The sequence below is a fragment of the Ammospiza nelsoni genome, chromosome 23 (genome assembly GCF_027579445.1).
Source record: "Ammospiza nelsoni isolate bAmmNel1 chromosome 23, bAmmNel1.pri, whole genome shotgun sequence".
Lineage (NCBI taxonomy): Eukaryota > Metazoa > Chordata > Aves > Passeriformes > Passerellidae > Ammospiza > Ammospiza nelsoni.
The window spans coordinates 4,318,264-4,339,602 of NC_080655.1; the positions used below are offsets into that span (position 1 = coordinate 4,318,264).

General features: G+C 50.4%; 1 protein-coding gene across 1 annotated transcript in view; it reads right to left on the reverse strand.

The window, feature by feature from the left end:
• The window catches only part of SYT6 (synaptotagmin 6), a 36,040-nt gene extending 15,199 nt beyond the window's left edge, over nucleotides 1–20,841 (reverse strand). The window contains exons 1-2 of the mRNA XM_059487903.1: nucleotides 20,688–20,841; nucleotides 2,021–2,354 (exon numbers count right to left, since the gene is read on the reverse strand). Of these exons, the coding sequence (XP_059343886.1) occupies nucleotides 2,021–2,354; nucleotides 20,688–20,841 (488 nt within the window). The remainder of the gene's footprint in view (nucleotides 1–2,020; nucleotides 2,355–20,687) is intronic.
• Nucleotides 20,842–21,339: the final 498 nt, after the last annotated feature.

Consider the following 21,339-nt stretch of genomic DNA (forward strand, 5'->3'; position numbering starts at 1 on the left):
TGATGCCTGGAGACCTTGGCAGGCTCCTCAGAGGTATTTTGGACAGGGTTAGGCTGGGCTGTAAATCAGAGGAACCTGCCAAGGAGAAAGTGTGTTTGAAACCTGCCCACGTACAGCTAAGTCCCACTTTGTTTGTCCTAATTCAGACTGGCTGAGGGTTTTTTCCTCCTCTGTTGGAAAGGTGTAATAAAAGCAGAAGGAGAGTGTGCATGCAGAGAGGAAATCAGCTGCCCAAAAAGCAGTGTGGATAAATCGAAGAGTGTGGCTCACAAATGCAGGTGGCACCGTGCTGATCTAACTCAGCTCCTTCAAACAGGGGTCTGCCATCAGTGCCTCACTAATCCTGCAAAAGTGCAGCCAATTTTCTGAGCAGTGCCTGATTTCCCTGTCACACTCCTGTGCACATCCCAGGCACGGCCAGCGAGGCAAACAGAAGTGCTGGGCCACAGCCAGGACCCTGTGATCCCTCTTTCCTGTCCCTGTTTCACCTCCTTCTATGTCAAGGAGAGATGCTGCATTTCACAGAACGGTTTGTGTTGGAAAAGAGCATCAAAGCTCAGCTCATTCCACTCCCTGCCATGGGCAGGGGCACTTTCCACTATCCCAGGTTGCTCCAGCCTGGCCTTGGGACATTTCCAGGGATGGGGCAGCCACAGCTGCTCTGGGCACCCTGTGCCAGGGCCTCACCCCACTCTGAGTAAAGATCCCCTTTCTAACATCTAATCTAAATCTCTCTCAGTGTCCAAGCTGAGAGGGAGGTTGACACAGCCTTTTCCTGACTTCCTGAGGATGATGTTGATGTCTCTGTCCCCATCTGAGCACAAGCACCGAGCACAGCTGGTTCAGGGCTTGTGCAGCGAGCAATCCATCAATTGTGCTGATCTGATTGTTTCTGCCAGGAGCCACAACAGAGAGAGAGAGCCAAAAGGTCTAATTCTGTCTGACAGGGTACATCATTGATACTTCAGCCTGCCTCTCATATTGGAACAAAATTAAAGTGGCCAAAGCTTGTGGGTGACTTGACACAATGAGGTCAAGTTGCTGTAACAGGGCTTGAATCCCTGATTTTTTAAAAGAGCCACAGTCTTAACACATTCATTGGTTAATGGCCAAGCTTTGGACAGTAATCTGCTGTGTAGGTGCTCTCTTTAGTCTCCCTGGTGGTCTCTGAACCTGTGGCTCCATCCAGCAATCCTCCCAGCTCTCCAGCTGCTCACAGAGCAGTGTCCCTGCTGAGCACCTCAGCCCCAGCCACCAGAATCATGGAATATCCTGAGCTGGAGGGGACCCACAGGGATCATCAAGTCCAGCTCTTATCCCTGCACAGACACCCCAACAATCCCCCCAGGGCATCCCTGGGAGTGCTGTCCAAAGGCTCCTGGAGCTCAGGCAGCCTCAGGGCTGCACCCATTCCCTGGGGAGCCTGGGCAGTGCCAGCACCCTCTGGGGGAAGAACCTTTCCCTGATATCCACCCTATACACCCCTGACCCATCTCCAGCCATTCCCTGGGTCCTGTCACTGTCACAGAGATCAGAGCTGCCCCTCAGGAGGAGCTGCATCTACCATCTGCAGATCCCATCCCATCCCATGGATCCCATGGATCCCATCCCATCCTATGGAACCCATCCCATGGATCCCATGGATCCCATCCCATCCTATGGAACCCATCCCATGGATCCCATCCCATGGATCCCATCCCATCCTATGGAACCCATCCCATGGATCCCATCCCATGGATCCCATGGATCCCATGGATCCCATCCCATCCTATGGAACCCATCCCATGGATCCCATCCCATGGATCCCGTGGATCCCATGGATCCCATCCCATCCCATGGATCCCATCTCATCCCATCCCATGGATCCCATCCCATGGAACCCATATCATGGATCTCATCCCATCACATGGATCCCATCCCATGGATCCCATCCCATCTCATCTCATCCCATCCCATCCCACCACATGGATCCCAAGGATCACATCCCATCCCACCCCATGGATCCCACCCCATCCCTCACCTGGTGGAAGAGGCTGGCTCCGTGGTTTGCCTCTGGATCCGCGTGCGCCTCATGATGTGATCCTTCATGGACATCTGGACCTCTGCGGGGATGTCAGGGGAGGTGTGGCTGATCTTCACAGCTGCCTCCAGGAAGCTGATGGCCCCCGTGTCCTTGAGCTTGTCTGCCATGCTGTCCTTGTGGCCTGCCTCGCTCCTCAGCACGGCCAGGTGGGAGGAAAGGGCCTTGTTCCTCCAGGGAACCCAGCACAGCTTCCAAAAGAGAAACACAAACACTGCCACCAGGGCCAGGCCACACACAATGACTATCACTGCAAGGAGGCTGACGGAGAGCTCTGAGGGAGACAAGGACAGCGACAGGGAGGGATGGGAAAGGAGAGAAGAAGAGACAGATGGTGAGAAGATCGTAAGTAAAAGGAAGAAATGGTCCAAACTGACTTAAATCACAACTAATGGAGAGCTCTCAGCTCAGAGCCAAGGCCAAGTGAGCACCCCCTGACAGGCTCAGGACACACCTGGGGAGAAAATGGGTGTCTCCATATGGACAGAGCTGTGAAGTTTTACACTCTGATGCTTAAACTGGCTATAAAACACCATCCTTGGTTTGTTCTGCAGCATCAGCAAACTGCTGAGCCTGAAATCAAGAAGATCTGTACAATTCCATGATAGGAACAAGCTCGGTGCTGTGTGCCTTTTTGCTTCGTGTCACAGCTGCTCAGGCACAGGACTGAAAAAATCCATCTCCCAGGGTCCTGGGAGTGCATTGTTATTGTACTGTCAGCACCCACATCTTGTCCAGATGTGCCCATAGGGAATACAAAATAAATACCAACAGCAGGGAAAAAATAATCACAAGCTGCTGATGCAGAGAAACCAAACATAGCGGGAGTTTGTACAGAAAGTGCTACACAACTCTGAGCAGCACAGGAGCTGTGTGTGTGCTCTGATGCTCAGAGACACTTTTACCTCATGTGTGCTGAATTTCAGTCTTTTTCTGGAAAGAGCTTCCATATATGTGGCTGACGAATCAGGAAAAATGGAAAATGAAGATATATATATATGTGTGTGTGTATATAAATATATATATATTAAAAAAAAAAAAAAATATATATATATATATATATACACGTCATCTAGGCTGTGAAATGATTCACAGCACTGCACAAAGAGAAAACACTGGTTATTTTTGCTTCCTTTCCTACAGTGTATTAATTCCCAGATCCTCATGCAGACCAAAACTTTGAGAGCTCAGGATTCCAAGGAATACCAGTCCCTGATGGTGGAGGCAGGATTTGTTCTGGAGGCAAATCTGCAGCATCAGGACTGTGGAGAATTCCATCATGGAATGGAGCTCGTGGACACTTCCTTGATGGCTGTGTTATTTGTAGTGCCCACTAAAGCCACACTCCTTAAACTACCCAAGTGCAAGTCAGGACAGAAGGACAAACAAAAAAATCACCAAAACCTGCAAAGGTTTATATGGAACAAGCATTACCTCTTATCCATTTTATTTCTGTTTATCCCTGGACCATAAATGTTTTGTGTGAGTTTGAATTCTCCACCTGAGCCCCAAGGAATGGGGTGGGTGCCCTGAGCATTTCTGAGCTGGGGAACTCCCCCTGGGCTGCATCACAGCTGCTCCAAGTGTGAATCCTGATGTGCTTTACCTTAAACAGGAGCCATAAAACACCTCCTGTTCCCTTTGATCATGCAGTTTAGTTTGTAAAGCTGTAATAGGACATTTAATCATAGAACCACAGGATGGTTTGGGTTGGAAGGAACCTTGTAAATCATCTCATTCCACCCCCTGCCATGGGCAGGGACACCTTCCACCAGACCAGGTTGCCCAGACCCCCCTCTAATCTTGCCTTGATGTTAAGGCTGAGAAAAATCTGTGAAATATGAGGAAAGACTTGGTTTTTAATCTTGAATAAATAGCTGAATGTAAAAATTATGGAAAAAAAAACCCAAAATCACAACAAAACAACAAACCCACCACCCACCACTGGTGAACCATGACAGCAAAGTGCTCAGGAGCACATTTGTACCATCAAATTTTGCTCAGGTCTCTCAGGGAGTGCAGCAGCCCCTGCAAATTTGGGATAAATGAAATCTCCAGGCAGCACCAGACACAAAATGTGACATCCACACCCGAAGAAGCCAGCCCTGCACAGTGCCTGGGAGCCATCTGTTGTTCCTGATATCCTGCAGGATTTTGTTTTTCCACAAAATTACCGAGCCCAGCAAATCCAGCAGGAGCTCCAGGCAAAGCTCCCTGGCTGCCTGTGGGTTTTTGACTCCAAGGGAAGGGCTAGAAGGGATGGGACGGGGAGGATAAACATCACCCAGAGGTTTTTGCAACTTCTCTTTCCCTTCCCAGCCTCCTGTACAGGTCATTTATTTTCTGTTGTAGCTCTGAGGTGGAAACACAAATCGCTGCTGGGGGGAATAAACAGATCCCATCTTACTCAATAATAAATAAGGTTGTACCAGCAGCAGAGCTTCCTCAGAGATTTGCCTAAATGTATTCTCACCAAAGCTGAGAGCACAGAGGTTCCACTTCACTATCTTTTGAGTTAAATCTTGGAATTGTGCCCAGGAAACTCAGTGTCAAACATTCATAAGAAAACTCAAGAACCTGGACTTTGCAAATACCTCTGTGTTGGTACAAAGGAAATCATTGCAATGCAGAATCTCTCACTGCTGGGAATTGCTGCGTGACAGGGAAGATTTTTTAAAGATATTTCCACCCATTCCAAGGAGTTTTATAGGCTGCATGTCTCTGCCAGCACACCGGGCTCATTAATGGGAACCATCAGAAATAATCAATTATCCTTTCAGAAAACCTGTTGCCAGCTTGAGAAAGATCCTGGCTCCTGTCACTCCTTGCAGGGCTGGCATTCATAATGCATCTGACAGGATTCACAGATACTTTTATGCATGACCTCCTACTCCTTCCTCTGACAGCTGACACAGAGCACGAGTGGAAGGGATCAGGATTTTACAGACAGTTTTTAAGCATCTGCCTGCTTAGAATATTGGGTTGTTTGAAGATGACACTGAATTCTTCAAGACTTTTTTGTGACTTATTAAACTTAAATATCAATTGGACAGAGTTGACCTTCATTGAGTTAATGAGCTTTCTCTGATGAATTTGAAAATACCTGTTACTTTCTCAAAAATACCTGGTATTGAAAATGCTACGCTTTAAATGTCCTTTAACTTACAAGAAACTGTAAAAACATAATTCTTCACCTAACAGAAAATGCTCTGGGGCCAGAGGCTGCTTTGGTTTCCCTGGAATGAGTGGAGGTAAGGCCAGTTCCCCCAAAATGACACCTGAGCACAGGGGAAGAACGAGCTCCTTGGTTGATATTATCCCCCTTTTTTCAAGGTTTGGATCCAAGATTTGGGGAAGAGAGGGAAAATGTGCCTGCATCCAGCAGTGAGGAAGGGCTCTGTCTAATGCAGGAACAGCTCAGATCCCAACTGCTCACAAGGGAGGCTCACATCATCATTCTGAGCAATGTCCCACCTGGGGAAAAACACGACAAGAAATATGGTTTTGTTCTGTTTCCCTCTTAAAAATTCACAGTTATTTGCCACTTTGTTATCAGGTAAGAGCTGTGGTACAAGCGCAGAGCAGCTCCAGCCATTCCTCACCCCAGTCCTGTGGAACTCAGTGCTGCTCCCTCATCCTCACCCAGTTCCCATGGGAGACATGGGAGAAACTGGAAAATTGGTATTATTACAGCTTGTAATTGAAAAGATAAAGCTTAAAAGAAGGAGGTTACAAACACAAATTAACATGGCTGTTTTCCAGCCTGGCTCCCTCTGGGAGAAAGCACTGCTTCCCCGAGGAACCTTCGGCTGGAAAATGCTTTGGCTGCAGGGCAGCAGTGACAGAGCTCCCTCAGAGCAATGAGGAGCAGGGAAGGGCTGAACATGGACACTGACAGGATTCACCCCTGGAAGCGCTCAAAGCCAGGCCAAGACTTTGAGCAACATGGTCTGGCATGAGGTGTCCCTACCCATGGCAGGGATTAGGGGCCAGATGATCTTTAAGGTTCATTCCAACCCCTCAATGTTCCATGATTCTGTGATCTACCTGCTTGAGCTGGTATGTTTAGGATAAGCCATTGAGCTTATATATTTATTATATACCTATTTTATATCCCACTAGTTACCACCACCACAGAAAAGTCCTGAAGCTGACAGCAATGGGGACACCAAGAGCACAAACAAGACTGGATTCCCTCAATGTCACCCAAGACTGATCCCTTTTCTCCTTTGACTTGATTTCTTGTTTTTACTGGTTTTGTAACATCCAAACCCCTTGCTACTGAACCACACCAAAAAGCTCAAACCTGCAACATTTCCAAGGTCACTGCTTCTTACTGCCTTTAAATCAAAGACAAACGGCCCAGGGCAGGACAAAGAATCAATGGTTTACAGTTTAAAACTGTGATGCTAAAAGCAAACTGAGGAAAGGGCAAACACTCCTTGGTTAATCCAACCCTTCCCACCATGGATCACAGAGCAGCTCCTCAGCAGAACCCCCGTTTTGTTTCATTCTGGATGGGAGCTAATGAAGAGATATGGTCCAACAGCCTTTCAGCTTGATGTCCCTGCTGACTTCCTAATGCCTAAACTGAGTTACCAAAGGGGATAATTAGTGAAAGTCCAACCCAAAAGCGATTAATAATATGACAAAGTCATGATTAGAGCAGTCTATTAACTGCAAGACAATAGTGGTCTAATTGTGGCAACATTGACTTTTACTGCTGTGAAGTAGCTTGTGCTGTCATTAAAGAGATTCATGGATAACTCCGAGTTTAATGTGCAGAGTTATATTTAATATCCCAAGATGTAATTTAGCTTTCCTTCCACCCACTCCCCACAGAGAAAACACAACATGTTTGATGGCTCTCTCAGCACTCCAGCAGCCATTACTCATTCCAGCTACCTGTTGCATTTAAACAAAGTTGGAATGGCACAAGTGGAAGTTGGAGAGGCTGGAAATTCTCTGTGAGGTGCAGTGTGAGACCGGGGTGATGCCACCAGCCCCCAGGACTTGGCTATCCCCTTCCTCTCTTGTCACCTGTGAGGGCACAGATATTTCCTCAGGCTCTGGACCCCCTCACCAAGGCAGTGGGGACATTGACCTGACCTTCTGCCACCTTCTGCCAGACACAGCCACCAGCCTGACCCTGCCAAGAGCCCAGGGACATCTTCCTTGTCACAGGTTCTTCCTCCTAAGCTCTCTGGTGGTTCATGGAAAATCTGGGCATCAGGGAGAGTTTGGGATCACTTCAGCTGTAAGAGCAGCTCCTGGCTGTTCTGACCTGCAGCCTGGGGCATGGAACATCCTCCCACAGCCAATGCCCCTGGAAGGGCAGCTCCAGGAGGTGGCAGAACCCAGAGCAGGGTGATGGTGATCACCTCACTCTCACTGGCTGGATTACTGCCTCCCCACACAGCAAACATCACTCACAGCAGCCCAGCAGATACTTGCAGGCTTCTCTGTCCATTTTCTGCTCGTTTTTTCTCTTGCAGGAGTGTTTGTGAGGATATATTGTTCTGCTTCTGCAGGGCTTTGCAGGGAGCACGCTCTCAAGTGATGGATTGGTACAAGAGGTGCTGCTGGAGGAGAGCAGCAGCTCTGGGGCTACAAGAGACCACGTGAGGCTCCCACCAACTGCTGATCTCATTTTCTCTCAATTGAGGAGCATCAGAAATGTAAATCTGATTAGCTGAGGGCTGGAAATTGGGCACGGGGGGCTGTGGTGGGTCTCAGAGGTGAGGGCAGGAGGGAGCACTGGGCAGCAGCTGCAGAGGAGGAGGAAGGGTTCCATTAAACCCCAGCCAGTGAGATGTTCATTTAGCAAAGCTGCTCAGCTTTGGAGGAGGGAATGGGGACTGGATGGAACAGAAATTAAATATTAGAACCCCACAGCAGCACCACAGAGACAAGAGGGAATGTCACCTGAGCAAACCCTGAGGGGCAGCAGGGAGGGCAGCAGCAAGCAGAGCCCTTTGCAACAGGGATTCTGGAAAGGCAGCTGGCTGCCTGATAAATCCTGGGATGCTGCACTGGGGAAGAGGTGAGCTGCAGTGCAGCAGTCCTCAGCCAGCTCCTCATCCCCCTCCAAGCCTGCCATGGCCTCGGGAATGGTGGCAGAGCCAATGGTACAGATCAGACTGTCCCTGTCACCCCCACAGCAGCAGGCTCTGTGTCCCCAGAGCTCACAGGGGGAGCACAGGGCAGGGCAGTGACAGGGAAGCACTGCAAGCCCACTCAGATTGTCCCTTTTTGCTGGGGTTGTGTCCAGTGTTTCAGTCCCCTACTGATGGCTTTGTTGCCACATTTCAGGCCCCCTCGCCACCATTTGGCCGCCATTTGAAACTTCATCAAGTTCTTGATTTGCTGGTGGTGTTCTCCAGGCAGGCAGGCAGGCAGGAGCTACAGGAATATGCCCTGAAATATTCCTGAGCTAGACGAGTCATTAGGAGCTGTCACTTCAAAGTCTGGCTGCCGTCAATTGGCTCTTCACAGGCAGCCTGGCAGCAGGAGCTGCTGCTCCAGCAGCAGAGCTGGGTCCTGGAGAGGGGGAAATATTCCATCAGCCTCTCAGCAGATGTTAAAGAGCCAGGTCAGGACACGATTCTGCGTGGGGCAGAGCTCCTGCTGCCCCTCAGATGTTTGTCACATGCTGTGGGAGGTGGGGAGGGCTGCAGAGCCCCCCTGCAGCAGCACACTGAGCCCATGGATCACTGTGGGCCCCAGGGTCACTAACATGGCTTTTTAGGCCCTCACAGCTTCTGCTGGCAGCAGCAGGAGCAGGTGGCAGCTGTGGAGACTGTGCTCAGAGCAGCCAGAGCTGTTATTACACCCCACTCAGAGCAGGCAGAGCTGCTCAGGCTCCCTCAGGGCCCAGGGCCCAGCCGAGGGCAGTGCAGCACCCCAGAGTCTGGGAGAGGGAAAGGAAATCACAGCAGTGCCTGGCACCGTGACCCATCCAGAACAAAGCACAGAATCACAGAATTATAGAATGTCCTGAGCTGGAGGGGACCCACAAGGATCATCCAGTCCAACTCTTGGGCCTGTACAAACAGCCCAAAACCCCACCCTGGGCATCTCTGGAGTGCTGTTCAAAAACTCCTGGAGCTCTGGCAGCCTCAGGGCTGCTCCCATTCCCTGGGCAGCCTGGGCAGTGCCCAGCACCCTCTGGGGAAGAACCTTTCCCTGATTTCCACCCCTGGCACAGCTCCAGCCCTTCCCTCATGTCCTGTCCCTGCTCACAAACCAGGTTGTTTTATTCTCTTGGTAGTTAAAGTATGAAACCACTGATTGTTCCTCTCATTTGGCACAATGGTATGAAACAACCAGGGAGACCTTGACAGACCCTCCCAGCACAATCCCAGCACCACAGGACAGGTTTCTCCAGGTGAAGGCAGCCAGTCCCAGCTGCTCTGGACATGGCCAAGCCTTGTTTTGCTTTTCCATGCCAGCCACAAGTAATTCCACAGAAGACAGCACAGGGAGTGGGACTGAAAACAAGTTCTCACAGTTTGCTGAGCACTTGGTCACTCAGCTCATCACACAAAGCTCAGTGGCAAAGGCTTCTCTCAAAGCAGAGGGCTGGGAATGCTCAGGAGGGGGATGTTCTGAGAGGAGACATTCATAAAATCATGGAATGGTTTGGGTTGGAAGGCACTTTAAAGCTCATCTCCTTCCCCCTCCTGCCATGGGCAGGGACACCTTCCACCTTCCATGTTGCTCCAAGCCCCATCCAGCCAGAGTCTCCCTGGCAGCTAAAATGAGATTTTTCCTGTTGCTGTGCTTCCCCAGTGCTTGGACACTGAGTCCTGCACTATCAGCTCCCACCAGCTTCCTCCTGCCAGCACAGGCTCCCCAGGAACCCTGAGAGAGAGAGAGCCTCCTCATCTCCTGCACACACCCAGCCATGAAATGGATCCTGGGAAGGTCAGGACAGGAATGCTCCAAGTGGCTGTGCCAAAGTTTCAGTCAGACAGCAAGAAAACTTCTTAAAAATTAATTTGCTGCTACCACAGGGTTCCTGCCATGCAAGAGCTTATCAGAATGCAAACTATAAGCTTCAAAGGGGAGGATGAATCAGAAGCTATTTTGAGAGTAATTATATAAGACTATAAAACTCAAACCATCTCATTATTGCACGTTGAGGATGGAGACAACCCTTCATATGGAGACCTCACAGGGATCCAAGGGTTTCCAGTGGCTGATCCGTGGCCAGGAGCAAAGAGCAGCCTCATCCCTCCCAGCCAGGCAGAACTTGCTTCACTGAGCAAGGCCAGGGCTTTCCTCAGCATTGGCTGTGATTCTTGTGGGGATTTGATTCTGCAGCTGGGAAATGAGCTGGAACAGGAGGTAACTTCATCCAAAGTGTTTTACTTTAACTGATGCATAATTTAGAATATCCTGAGTTGGAAGGGACCCACAAGGATCATTCAGTCCATCTCCTGCCCTGCAGAGACACCCTAAAATCCCATCCTGGGCATCCCTGGAGTGATGGCCAAACTCTCCTGGAGCGCTGGCAGCCTCAGGGCTGTGCCCATTCCCTTCACCCTCTGGGGGAGAACTTTTCCTGAAATCCAACCTAAACTCCCTGGCACAGCTCCACCCTTCCCTTGGGTGCTGTCAGTGGTCACAGAGAGCAGAGATTTCTCTGAGAATTCTCTGTCCTGGATAGCAGCTCCCAGCTCGTTAGTGCAAATACTTGCAAATTCCCCAATTTTATAAACTCCAAGTTATAATGAAGGAGAAAATGCTCAAACCATAAATCTGCACATGGAATAAAGTTCTATTTCAGCATCCCCAGCTACAGCCTGAGGCTTTCCCATGTCACCCTGGAGCCTGGGGCACCTCAGGCTGGTTGAGGATGAGCTCCTGGGACATCCCTGAGCTGTCACCTGCATTGTGCAAGCAGAAAAGAGAGGTTTTTTTATCCTTGTCTACATATCCAGGCTGCAGCTGAAGCTCCTGCTGTGTGTTATAGATACATATTACAATATTGGCTTTTTTGCAAATATTAGAATGGATTTTATATGTGTGATGTTAAAGTAACTTTGTTATAAAGATGTAGTTTTTATTTCTGTTGTTAATTAAGCTTAGTGGAATAGCTGAGGTAAGTGTGCTTGTGTTAAAATGACTGCTTGGATGGGATAACACCCAATGCACACAGGATGAGGACACATGTACAGATCTGCCAACTATGTCTGAAGGCAGTGAGGACCAAGGCCCAAAAACTGGAGGTGATAAGAATGGACTAAAACCACAACCAAAAAAATACACATGCTCTGAAAAGGCAGAACCAAAGAAGAGATATGCTGAACAATTCTTGGAGCATGTAAATTAGTTTGGGGAAAAGTTTACTATGCATAAGAGTCTATGAATATGCAACAGGCTGATGTAAGAGTAAAGGTATTTAAGGGGTGTCCTCAAAGATAACGGGGTGCCAACCCTAATAACCTTTGCTCTATGGTCCTCATTTCCTATTGTCCTTTATCAAACTTTTTACATTTTCACAGGAGAGTGAGGGTGTTTTTCCTGTGTGTCTTGGCCCAGAGGAGGCAGCACAGAGATGTGAGTGATGCCAGTGCTGTCCCCATCCCCTCTGCACCCCATCCCTGGTTGGGGACTGTCACACCTCATGGGCTGATTAAAGGAGTGCATTAAACAGAGAAAAGACACTGTCCCACCCTTTGTCCCCTGGTGCTCTTCAGTTCATGGTTTGATCCTTCCTTCACCAGGGAACAGACAGCAAATGCTCTCAGACATGGAGTGGGAGTTTAAAAAACAGAGGGAAATCTGAACAGAATAATTCAGAGGGACACATCAAAGGTGATTTTCAAATGCAGAGTCAACTGTGAGGACTTCATGTCCCTATGTGAATATGTAACAAAACAAAAAAGAAAAAAAATCAACACTTACAAATCACAGAATCCCTAAGGCTGGAAAATGCCTCTAAGATCATTGAGTCCAACCAAATGGAAGTGCAGAATACACCAAAGAAAGGGATGTGAGGTCAGATGAGAGTTTATTGGCCTGGAGCTTGTGCTTTTCCCACTGAAACAGAATGGACGAAGAGTTAATTGCCCTAAAAAAAGGCAAAAATCCTGAATAGCTGATGAGCACTGCGTGGCTCTCTGGGCAGGAGGAGCCTCCAGCATGGCAGAGGCTATGAAACCCCAGAGAAGCTGCATCTCTGCAGGGCTGCAGCTCCAAACCTGAGTATCCAACAGCCCAGATTCCCTCCTAGGCCCTGACTCTGCCCATGGACAGCCCTCAGCCCATCCTCATCCTCAGCTTCATCTCCCCAGATGGACCTAGAGACAAAACTCCCCTCTCCCACCATCACGAACCACAAACCCCACTGGTGACTGTGGTGCTGAGAGACACCAGGGACAAGAACTGACCCCCAGAGAAGTGGCTGGGCTTGAGGAGACCCCTCACAGGCTCCTGAAGACAAAAAATGTTGGTTTTCAGCCATTATTGACCGATTTGGGCTTTCCCTCCAGGCTGCAGATTTGTCACTGAAACTTCTGCTGGCATGTGCAACCCAAAGGGGAACTTTGTGCTGTCAGAAACGCAGCGTTTCTGTTATCAAAAGTGACAAAAAAAGAGGAAAAAAAACTTTTCCAAGCCGAAGGAAACATTCCCTGGTGATTTATGTCACTTTGTGACTTAATCAGCTGCTCTCTAGAGCATTATAAATGTGATAGGAAGAGTTGTCATTGCTTTCTGCCTAACTGATGACAAGCTAATGAACTATTATAAGCCACAGTGAATGCAATTATGGCACAAGGCTGTGTGCTAATCCCATGACATTTTATCACAATATGCTGTAGCAACATCTGTAAACAACCCAGTGGTGCTGAACACACACAGTGGCCAGGGCTGGGGTTAAATCCCTGCTGAGCATCCTCATCCCCTGGGCTGTGACCCTGTGTGCCAGGGCAGCCTGGCAGAGGCTGCTCAGCACAGGGAAAGCCTCTGATCCAGAGCTGGAGCTGAGCAGAGCCAGGCAGAGAGGAAACCACGGGAATCCAGACACTTCTGGGATGCAGAAATCCAACTGCGCTTCAGGATGCAAAACGGAACGAGTGAAAGCTTTTCACTCTCTCTCCCTCTCCCTTGAGCAACCAAAAAACCCTAGAACTTGAAATTTCCTTTTAGAAAACTTGATCAAAGCTGTGTCTGCTGTGAGACACCAGGCTCAGCAGTGCCTCTGTGCCCAGACTCTCCACCCTGGAGCTGCCACCTCGCTGCCCCTCACTGCCTGCAGTGGGATCCAATTTTGGGGAAAAGCTTCCCCTGGTCTCCCTCTCAGACCCCATTTTGGCTCAAAACCCCACTAAAACCAGGCTGCCTTGAAAAGATCTCAGAGTAAAGCTTGGCAGGCAGCAGAACTGGGATCTCTCCTCATCCCAGTGCTGGAAGTCTCTCACACTGGGATCCAGGCTCCACAAGAGGACACAGTCTGGGGACCCCAAAATCCATGACCAGGGTGGGCAGAAGACCCCAAGCATGGGACAAGGCATCCTCAGAGCTTTCCTGAGTGCTCCCTGCCCAGGATACAGAGCCCCCCCAGCACCAGAGGCTCCTTGAGCTCTTGAGACATTCTGGATGCATTTATTGTCTGGACCTGCCCCATGGGACACCCAGAACTGGAGGTGCAGGATTCTTCCAGAACTGCCCAGGTGCTGCACAGGCTGGGTGATGCCCACCCAGCCTGGTGCCCTGGAGCTGCCAACTGGAGCCACCTAAACCCAAAACAGCCCCACAAACCCACAGCAGTCCCTCTTCCTCTGTGCCTCTAAACCAGCAGAGTATGGGCAGAGCAGCACTGGCACACCCAGAGCTGGGCTCAGATGGAGCAGCCAGGAAGGACTGACCTGCCTGGAGCCCCCACAGGGTACAGGGACCCTGCACTGAAGTGCAGAGGTTTGGAACAGAGCATCTCTTTGTTCAAGCTGCCCTGAGTGAGGAGGGCTCTGCTCCTGCCATCAGCAGCTGCTGCTGCTGCTTCCATTAGCTTGGAGCAAAGACAGGAATCTTGAACCCCTCCAATGTGCTGCAGTGAGCTGGGCTGCCTGATCCTACTCATTGATTAAATGGATTCTGAGATGTCCTTTTCCAACAGCTCCAACCACTCCATCCCCTGCAGCTCACAATTCTTTCAGCACAAGCATTTTGACCAGAGCTCAGATTCAGAGCTGGGATCAAACAACTCCAAGTAAACGCTCACCAGCCTCCAGGAGATGAAGTGCTGCATCTGGAGAGAGAAACTGAGGAGTGAATGACACAACTGTATTCATTTCTTTGCAGCAGCTACAAACGCACAGAAAAATCAGATTATTACAACACCAGGGGCTAGAATTCCTGGGCAATCATTACTCCAAATGGTCCAGGGCAGTGTGCCTCAAGGATGGTTTGGAGAGGGTTGGTGTGAAGGGAGCTCCTGGCATGCTGCCTTCAGGCTTCGCTGCACAGTTTGCTGTGATGTTGCCAAACATGAACCTGCTACAGCACAACAAACTGAACTAAACACAGAGACACCCTCAGTCAGCAGCTGCGGCTCTGCCGCGCGCAGGGCTCCCCGCAGGAGAACTTTCTTCTTTCCCCCAGGCAGGGAAAATGTACATTTAATAGCCAATCACTCCAAAAATCTCCTCCCTGACCCTCCAGGATGCCATTTTGCAAGGTACAAATATAATTAAAAACAATACACGGCAGAGGGGCTTAATTGGATCTCTCCCCAACAACTGCCAGGGTGATTGCTCTGTCAGGGAGTCCGCTGGATGGAAACACTCCCAGACAAGATCCCTGATTTTCCACCACGCAGATGGGAAGAGGAAATATAGATTGTTGTCTTTGAAAGAGAAACAGCAAATATTAAAGGTAGAAAAGCTGCCTAACCAAGATGAGATGGAAACCGGGGGTCCTGAGAAGGAATATTTGATTGTAGCTGGAAATGTGAGCAGTGAGAAGAAACGGTGATGAAAAACAAGGGTGGCTGAGGCTATAGTTAAATAAAACAATTGGATCAGACACCAGCCCCGTTCTGGGTCTGGTTTATCCCTGCACAATGAACACACACATGGGAGAGGATCTGGCTGCCAGGAGCACACACAGCGAGTGCAGCAACTCCAGCACAGCCAGGATGCCAAGCAACAAACACCTGCAAACCCAGAAACACCAAGCACCTTCCCGGAGACATCCCAAAAAACCGCGGGGAAGCTCGGGCTGTGCCCTGGTTTGAACCAGCTCAAAGCACACGAGAATTCTGAGAGCAGGGGAAAAATGTTTCAACAGCAAAGGCGTTTAGCTGAAATTATTTTCATTGAAATTATGAAAACATGCTTTATATCATGAAAAGAAAAAAGCCAAGAATGATTAAAGTAAGTTGAGAAATGTGGACTCACCAGAGCGGCGGCAGCTCCTCAGCGCGGTCCCTGCTCGCGCATCAATTAGCGGCGGCAGCGATCCCGCTGCTGTTTCTATGGAGTTGGGGATGCTGAGCCCTGACTATGCATGAGGCTGCTGCAGCTGCATGGGAGCAGCTCCGGGTCCGCACGCATCACAAACAGCAGCAGCCTCCCTGCTCTGCCTCGGGAATGAAGCAAGAAGCAGCAATTAGGCGGCTGCAAAGCTGCGCCTATGCAGAGAGGGGCTCGCGGAACACGCACACTCCACTCAGCTCCAGAGGGGCTTTTTTATTTGCCAGGACCATCACAGAGCATAGCCAGAGGCAGCTGGAGAGCCACGGATCCGCACACAATACACGAGCAGAGACACATGTCTGGAGACAGGCGATTTAATCTGGTTTTTCCTCGATTTACTCGGCCGGTTTCAACCTTATTTCAACACAGTTTTACAAACCTTCCTCTGGCAGCAAGGTTTGAATCTGATACCTCCAAGATCCCAGCCTGGTTTAGTTGGGCTAAAGAGGAAATTTGCTGCACATAGCTCTGGCTGGCTCTTTTCTGGGAGGAAAGGCAAGATCCATTTTGCAAGTGCATTACTCTGTGATAAAAATGATATTTGCCCCAGGGAGCTGCTCCTCACATGCTGGGCCTGTGGAAACTCAGGCTTCAGTGATTAATATTAGCTTTGTCTGGGTGGCTTGGAGCATGTTTGCTGTTATATTGACTTAAAATACACTTGAATGGCGATTCAGAAAAGTGTGTTATTGTGCCTAGTGAGTAAATTCAAGACATGCCCATATTTCACAGGTAGTGGCTGAAGGCATCCCATAACCATGAATGAGGGTGTCATCAGTTCTCCCATTAGTCAAGCTAATCTATCAGGGGATAGGTGGTTTTTTTCCCCCCAGAAAATACTCCAGAACCAATTTCTCAATAAAAAAATGATCTTTCTGCACCAACGTTCCTGCCATGAAAAATCCTTTATTGCCCAGAAATTCCCCCTTTTCCCTGCCTGCAGCAAGAGCACTTCTGTGCTTGGTTTAACATTTTAATAGTCTTTGCCAAGTGCCAGGAGGGTGTTCAGCGCTGTACAAGCTGTACTGCCTGCACCAGGACCTTCAAAAAGAGCAGTTCACACAAGGGGCAAAGCAGTAAATGTGCTCTGAATTATGGGGGGTTGGACACAGGCGAGCTGACACTGTGTGCTGGGATTTTCAGGAGGTCTCTCTGACCCTGTGCCTTCCCCAGCTGTCCTGTTCCCTCCTCTCACTCCAGCATTCTCCTCCTGCAGCTGGAAAGCACAGGAGCATTTTGCTGGGGTGGATCAGTGTGTGAAGGAGGGTTTGAGGAGGGTTTGAGGAAGGGTCTCACCATGCTGAGGTGAGCAGGGTCTGCTAGGGACAATCTGAAGCCCCTCTGCACATCTGCCTCCTGCCCTGGCTCCACTGGGCAGCAAAGCTTTGTACAAATGGATCGCTAAGGCAAAACAAACCCAACTTAGGTTGTTTAAAGAAAGCCTCAGCACAGAAGTGCTGAAGGTAGAAATCAAACCCAGAGGCTTTCTCCTGGATGTGCTTTGATCCCAGGATAAATTCCTTCCTGTACCAGGGCACTGTCCTTTAAAGCAACATCACCAGATGCTGGCTCCAGCCCAGAATCATGGAATCTCAGACTGGTTTGGGTGGGAAGGAGCTTGAAGATCATCCAGTGCCACCCCTGCCACGGCAGGGGCACCTTGCACTGTCCCAGGGTGCTCCAAGCCCCATCCAGCCTGGCCTCGGGCACTGCCAGGGATCCAGGGGCAGCCACAGCTGCTCTGTGCAGTGCCAGGGCCTTGCCGCCCTTCTCAGGGAGGAATTCTTTCCCAATATCCCATCAAAACCCACTCTCTTCAGTAACTCTCATCAGCCCTGCAGGATCATTTCAGAAGGAGTCAAACTCCCCCATTCCCCCACAGGATCTCCTGATGGCAGCCTCTGTCCCAGGCAGGCTCTGTGAACCAGGGGGAGCAGGACCCAGCTCAGGGGGGCTCAGAGCAGCCTGTGGGGAACCACAGAACCTCCTGAGCTGGGACAGACCCAGCAGAACCACTGAAACCCGGCTCTTGGGTCTCCACAGCACCCTGTGGGGAACCATAGAACCTCCTGAGCTGGGAGAGACCCAGCAGAACCACTGAAATCCGGCTCTTGGGTCTCCACAGCACCCTGTGTCCCAAAGAAGCTGCTGCAGCTCCACTCCCATGGGCAGAGAGGATGGGAAGAGGGGACACATCACTGTCCCCACAGCCCTGTGGGGTCCTGACTCCCCTGCCCCACAGCCACCACAAACCCTCTCAGCTACACCCAAGAGCTCTCCCTGCCCCTCCAGGGCACAGAAGGGATGAGCCCATTCCCTCAAGGGCCATCACCTGTCGTAAATGCTGTCCCCACAGCCCGGGTGACACTGGCAGCCGAGGCCTGGCAGGGAAGAGAGCGATCAGATGGAGGCAGCTCCGGGGGAGGACGGGAGACAGGCACAACAAAGGGATGCTGCAGCTCGCTCCATCTCGGGCCAGCCAGGAGCTCAGCTCTATTCCTGACACTGCCACGGGCCCAACTGCAGGGAGAGCTCCCCCTCACAGTCCCCTGACAGCAGCACCAAAACCTTCCCCAGCCAAACTCCTCATTTTTCTGACAGGTTTGGCTGCGGGCGAGGCAGCAGCCTGCAATCCTCCCTCCTCTGTTGGGTGTGCACAGAGAAATGCTGCAGCTCAGCTGCTCTTGTTGGCTGTGAGGAGGAGATTCAACTGTTACATAACCAGGGAGTAGAGGTGCATCCACTCCATCCACAGCAGCCCTTTCAGCCACTCAGTCCAGAATGGTTGATAAAAAAAAATTAAATCACCGCACAAAAACTTACTCTTACATAAACTCTACAGGAATATTTTTATATTCACAGGTTTTTTCCACTCTTGGGCACAGCTCAAGAAGGCTGATGATACCTGGCTCCACACATTCCCTGAGGATACTGCTCCCCATCCACACATGAAACAGCAGAAAAGACCAAGCTGCCCCTGTGCTGAGCTGTGCAGGAGCAGCCTGGCTCCAGCTTTGGCAGTGCTTCCTTCTACCTGAACTCCAGCAGGATGTTCCACAAGCCAAACTGATCCAGCCAGCAGTTAATAGATTTATCCAGGAGGCAACAAACTGCCTGAGAAGCCAGAGACTCCATGTGAAGATGACAAATAAGGCCAGTTTGACTCCAGCAAATTTGGTGTTTGGCTGCTGGGGCTGTGCTGCCTGCATGGGGACACTCCAGCAGGAGCCAGGGCTCCTCTGCCCTGCTCCTGACACAGCACCTGCCTGGTGCCATCTGCTCACCTCCACACAGCCCCACCTTCCCCTGCCTGCCTTTATGAGCACAGGTTTGCTGGGTCTGAACTCGGGACCGCAGCCAGCCCAGAGCAAATCTGCTCCACGTGAGACTTGAGGATAAAATGGACAAAGCATCAATGCAGATAATTAGATAAACATCCAGACATTGATGGGGAAGGCATGGTACTTTGGTGAGTGTTAGTAAACACTTGATGCAAATAGATTTTTCCCCCTTGCTGGAGCAGCTTTACAGCCAGTAACAGAGAAATATTGGTGCATGTCAGGCCCAAACTGTGTCCTCTGTGCTGTCTAGACATAAAAATGGGCCCAGTCGTGCAGAGCAGAGACAACAGCCCCGGCTGCTCGTGCAGCCAGCCCAGCACATCTCGCCTGGGGCACAGGGCTGAGCACAGCTCAGAGCACACAGACATCCCCCTGCCAAAGGCAGATGATGATGATGATGTGATCCTGACATGAACACGAGGTCCTGGACAGGCTGCACAAACAAATGCAGATCTGTCATATCAGGGTGGACAGAACAAGAGCAGCGCGGAGTATTTCTGCTGCAGAGTCAGGAAAATGTTAATTCTGGTGCAAGGTAAAAAATTCCAAATTGATGCAATAAGTTTGCAAGCTGTTTGCTCTGTTTGCAATGGCTGCACAGACACAACCAGCCATGGTAAGAGGCCTCCAGAACAGGCAGGTATAAAACAAACTCATTTAAAGAGGAGAATTAAGTTACAGGCAAAGTGGGCTGTGGAAGGAGGGTTTGCCTGGAGCTATCAGCAAAGCTGTGCTGGAAGCACCACTGCAAACCAAGGGCTGGCAGAACCCTGGTGCCCTGTGCCCTGGGGGTGCCAGCTGCACCCCAGCACAAGATCCTGGCAGAGAGGGGCAGGAGAGAGGGAGGAAAGGTGACACAGAAAGCCTGGGACAGGGATTGATGGGCAGCTGTGCTGCACAGTTGCTCAGCAGAGGAGGAGAGTTTGTGAAAACTCATGGTGTAAAAAACACTGTGAAATCTATTTGATTTACAGATCACTGACTACAGGAACCTCAGAAGAAGCCCTCTATGAAAATGTTGGAATATACAAACAACTTTGAGCAGGTTACCAATACTTCTAAAAGCTACAAGATTTTGGGTTTTCCTTCTCAGCACATGAGCCTGGGTTCCAACTGCCCCTGCCAATGTCTTCTGAAGTGACAGCAGGAGATCTCTGGGGTGAGCAGCTGTGAGAGCAGGTGTAGGGACAATTCCCCACTTTGCAAACAGAGCTGCCCCTTTGCTCCTGGAGCAGAATTCCTGCTCCTGACTCATCCCTGGCACACCAAAGTCCCTCCCTAGCTCTACAGCCTGACCAGGAGCAACTCAGGCAATTCTCAGGGAAGGTAGAACACACACATGAAAGTACACCAAGATCCATTACTGATGAACAGAAATCCATGCAATCCATGGGATTCCCTCCATTTCTCAAACACCAATCAGTTCCTGCCATCTCAGTGGCTTCAGTAGGTTTTTACTGCTTTTTGTTGGTTTGGTTTTGTTTCATACAGGACAGGAGCGTGTTTTTGAAAAAGGAACTTTCACAGGAACTTTATCTTGGCAACTTTATCCCAGCTGTCCCCCTGTGCAGCCATCCCGTTCCACATCAACAGGTGAGGCAGGACTTGACCCAAAACTTCACCATGGAACATGTGGAAAGGGAAGAAACCCTCCCAGAGGGGTTCCAGGACCAATCCCTGGGTCCAACACGGGGCTCCCAAACATTTTCCTCCCCTGTAGGGGATGGACGTCCCTCCTGCCTTCCACGAGCACCCTCCAGCAGACGGGAGCAGGGGCCGTACCTGGCTCGGAGATAATCAGGCTCTGGTCAGAAGGCAGCAGGAGGAACTCCCTGCAGGTGTCCAGGTCCAAGCTGGGCAGGCTTTTCTTCTGGCACAGCTCGGTGAGGATGCTGATGGCCCTGCGACAGCGGCCATCCTCCCTGGGAGCGCTCATCGCCCCGTCCGCATCCTCCGCTCCCTCTGCTCTCTAGGAAACCCTCAGCAGGAGCACAGGCTGGGCTCGGGGCTCAGCACAGGAGCAGCTTCACTCCACTTCCATCCTCTGCCGGGGCAGCACCTGCTGGGACACGCGGAGCTGCCCCAGGGCCGCTGCTCGGAGCTGGAGCCCGCAGCCCCCGGCGCTCCCGGTGCCTCATCGCCTCTGAGATCACAGCTCTGTTTACTGCCAAGGCTGCTCCAGACAAAGAACCTCCTACCAAACTCAGTTTCGTGCCCTCCACACGAGAGACGCATTAAAGCTGCAGCCCTGATAATTCCTTTTAACCCTTTCGCTGCTGCCCTCTCTCCAGGTGAGGAGTTTGGCGTCCCAACCCAGGATTTTGCAAATAAAAATGAGTGGTGGAGCCTCCTGGCTGAGGACAGCACATCACCAAAGTGCTCCCACAAACACTGCACAAACTACTCACAACTGCCAAAGGCAGCAGAAGAAAAG